General features: G+C 61.1%; 1 protein-coding gene across 1 annotated transcript; it reads right to left on the reverse strand.

Annotated features, from left to right (window-relative positions):
• Nucleotides 1-397: 397 nt before the first annotated feature.
• MTG1 (mitochondrial ribosome-associated GTPase 1) lies at nucleotides 398-2,281 on the reverse strand (the record flags this gene model as incomplete). Its single annotated transcript, XM_010076451.1, has 8 exons — nucleotides 398-495; nucleotides 613-725; nucleotides 871-952; nucleotides 1,104-1,200; nucleotides 1,438-1,499; nucleotides 1,598-1,688; nucleotides 1,906-1,962; nucleotides 2,231-2,281. Coding segments are annotated over 8 exons (651 nt in total), but the record flags the coding sequence as incomplete, so codon positions are not given.
• Nucleotides 2,282-2,289: the final 8 nt, after the last annotated feature.

Genomic DNA, 2,289 nt, shown 5'->3' on the forward strand with positions numbered 1-2,289 from the left:
CCCTGGCCTGCTCTGCCCAGTGAGGTTTTATTTCGGAATGGGAGTCCCAGAAAGGGCCAAGACCACAGACAGGAAACAGCTTCTGGGGGTTTTGTCCTGGCTGGAGGCAGCTGTCACGCCCCAGGCCCTCCTGGGTGGGTGCCACACTCCCCATGTGTCACCCTGCACCGTGACACCACAAGGCAGCCACCACAGGACAGCCCCATGCCCCACCACAGGGACCCTGTCCCCCCAGCCTCTTGCAGCAACCCGGTGTTTGAAATCAGGGGCCACCCTGGCAGAGCCGCTTTAATCACAAACCAGAGCTCCCTGCTGAGTTGGCCCCAGCCCTGTGGGGGACCAGGGTGTCACCAGCCCACCCAGCTGCAGGCGGTGCCTCTCTCCCGTGGTACAGCTCTCAGTCCAGCGTCACCCTGCCCAGGCGTCCTGCCCGGAAATCCCGCAGGAACTCGTAAGCAGCGGCCGAGTAGTTGAGTGTCGTCACGTTGACATTCCCTGCAGACGAGGGCGGTGGGCACAGGAAGCATCAGCAGAGGCTGGAGCTGTCCCAGGAGCCGCAAAAGCCAGGTCCCTGTGCCATAGGTGGCAGAGATCCCCGACCCGAGCACTCACCTGTGCCCGTCAGCACCTTCACCTTCTGCGTCCAGCCCTGGGCAAGGGCCACGTGCTTCAGCACGGCCTCAATGTCATCACAGGCCTCGGCCAGCCTGTAGCGCTGTACGTACCTGCCGATGACGGAGGTGGCTCTCACACTGCTGGCATCACTTTCCTTCCCCCCCAATTCCCTGGGGACAGCTTCTCCATCACCTGCTTGGGACCACAGGCAGCAGCCACAGCCCAGGGCTCACTCTGGTTCCCCCAGAGGCTCACCTGAACTGCTGCTGCTTGTTCAGGGTGTACAGAAGGTAGTCGGCCATCATGTCCTCCCCCACCAGGTGGTCACGAATGGCTCCTGAAAAAAAGAGGGTGAAGCCCCAGCTCTCCCCCAGCCCTGCACCAAGCCCCAGACTGCTGCCCAAGCCTCATGTCCCAGGCCCAACAGGGGCGCGAAGCCATGTTTGGTGAGTGTCCCATCCCCCCCGCAGCCACAGCTTCCACCTCACCACACAGCGCCAGCTTCATGCCTGTCTCCACGTCCCCCAGCTTTGGGGGCAGCACGCCCGGCGTGTCCACCAGGTACATCAGGGGCTTCTCACAGACCTGTGACAATAGCAGGCAGGGCCGTTAGGACACGGCACTTGGTAATTAGCACCGTGGACTCTGATGCGGCTAACCAGGGAGGAGTTGAGCTCTTTTGTTAAGGTCTCGTTGGAAAGGGGACGCGAGCTACTGTTTTCAGGTCAGCTCTGCGTGCCTCAAGGTTTTGCAGAGCTGCAAGAGGACGCAGGGAGGCAGAGGCCAGCACCTACCCAGCCGACTGCACCGCAGGGATGGTACCTGGATTCTGGTCAGCACAGCCTTGGTGACGCCTGGCTCACCACCGACCGCAGTGGCTTTCCCTTCAGTGAAAGGAGGGACAGAGTCAGAAAAGCAAGATGCTCTGCCCTGCTGCCCACTCCATGGCTCCTCCCGGAGCCAAGGCACCACAAAGAAATACCCTTTCTGAGATGCAGCCTCCGCAGGGAGTTGATGAGCGAGGACTTGCCCACGTTTGGCACGCCGATCACCAGGATGCTGTAGTCGGTGCTCTGGAAGCAAGGAGGGATGTGGGCAAGGAGCGGCCAGTTACCAACCACCCACCCTGCGAGCAATACACAGCCACAACAGCAAAACAACCTGGCCTTTGCCAGCATTTCTGGCAAGCGTGTGAGAAGCCTCGTCCCTCCAGGTGGAGAGGGAGGTGACCTGCAGACAGCCACCCCAACTCCCTGCACACATGCTGGCTGTCTCACCGCCACGTCTCACCTCAGCCCTGTGGTAGCGTGGGCTCTCACCCACCAGCTGGGCAACCAGGGGAACAATCTGCAGAGAAACACAGAGGAGGGCTGGAACTGCAGCCCCGCGCCTGGACTGGCAGCAGCCACTCGCTCGGAGGACACCATGCCAGGAGGACACGTGAAATGGGGGTCAAGCAGAGGACAGGGTGTCTTGGGTAAGTCAGAAATGAAGACTGTTTTGTCAGCAGTGTCACCTCTCCAGTGCCAGAGGCATGGAAGCCTCTCCATGGGCCTGGGAGATCGGCACACAGCAGCAAGAAGCAGGGCCGGGCGTGGGGCTGCTGGCCTGTTACCTTTTTGACATTGGCATCACGCTGGCAGTCAGCAAATACAACATGTGAGCATCCCCGCT

Source organism: Pterocles gutturalis, unplaced genomic scaffold, assembly GCF_000699245.1.
Source record: "Pterocles gutturalis isolate BGI_N339 unplaced genomic scaffold, ASM69924v1 scaffold32258, whole genome shotgun sequence".
Taxonomy (NCBI): Eukaryota; Metazoa; Chordata; class Aves; order Pterocliformes; family Pteroclidae; genus Pterocles; species Pterocles gutturalis.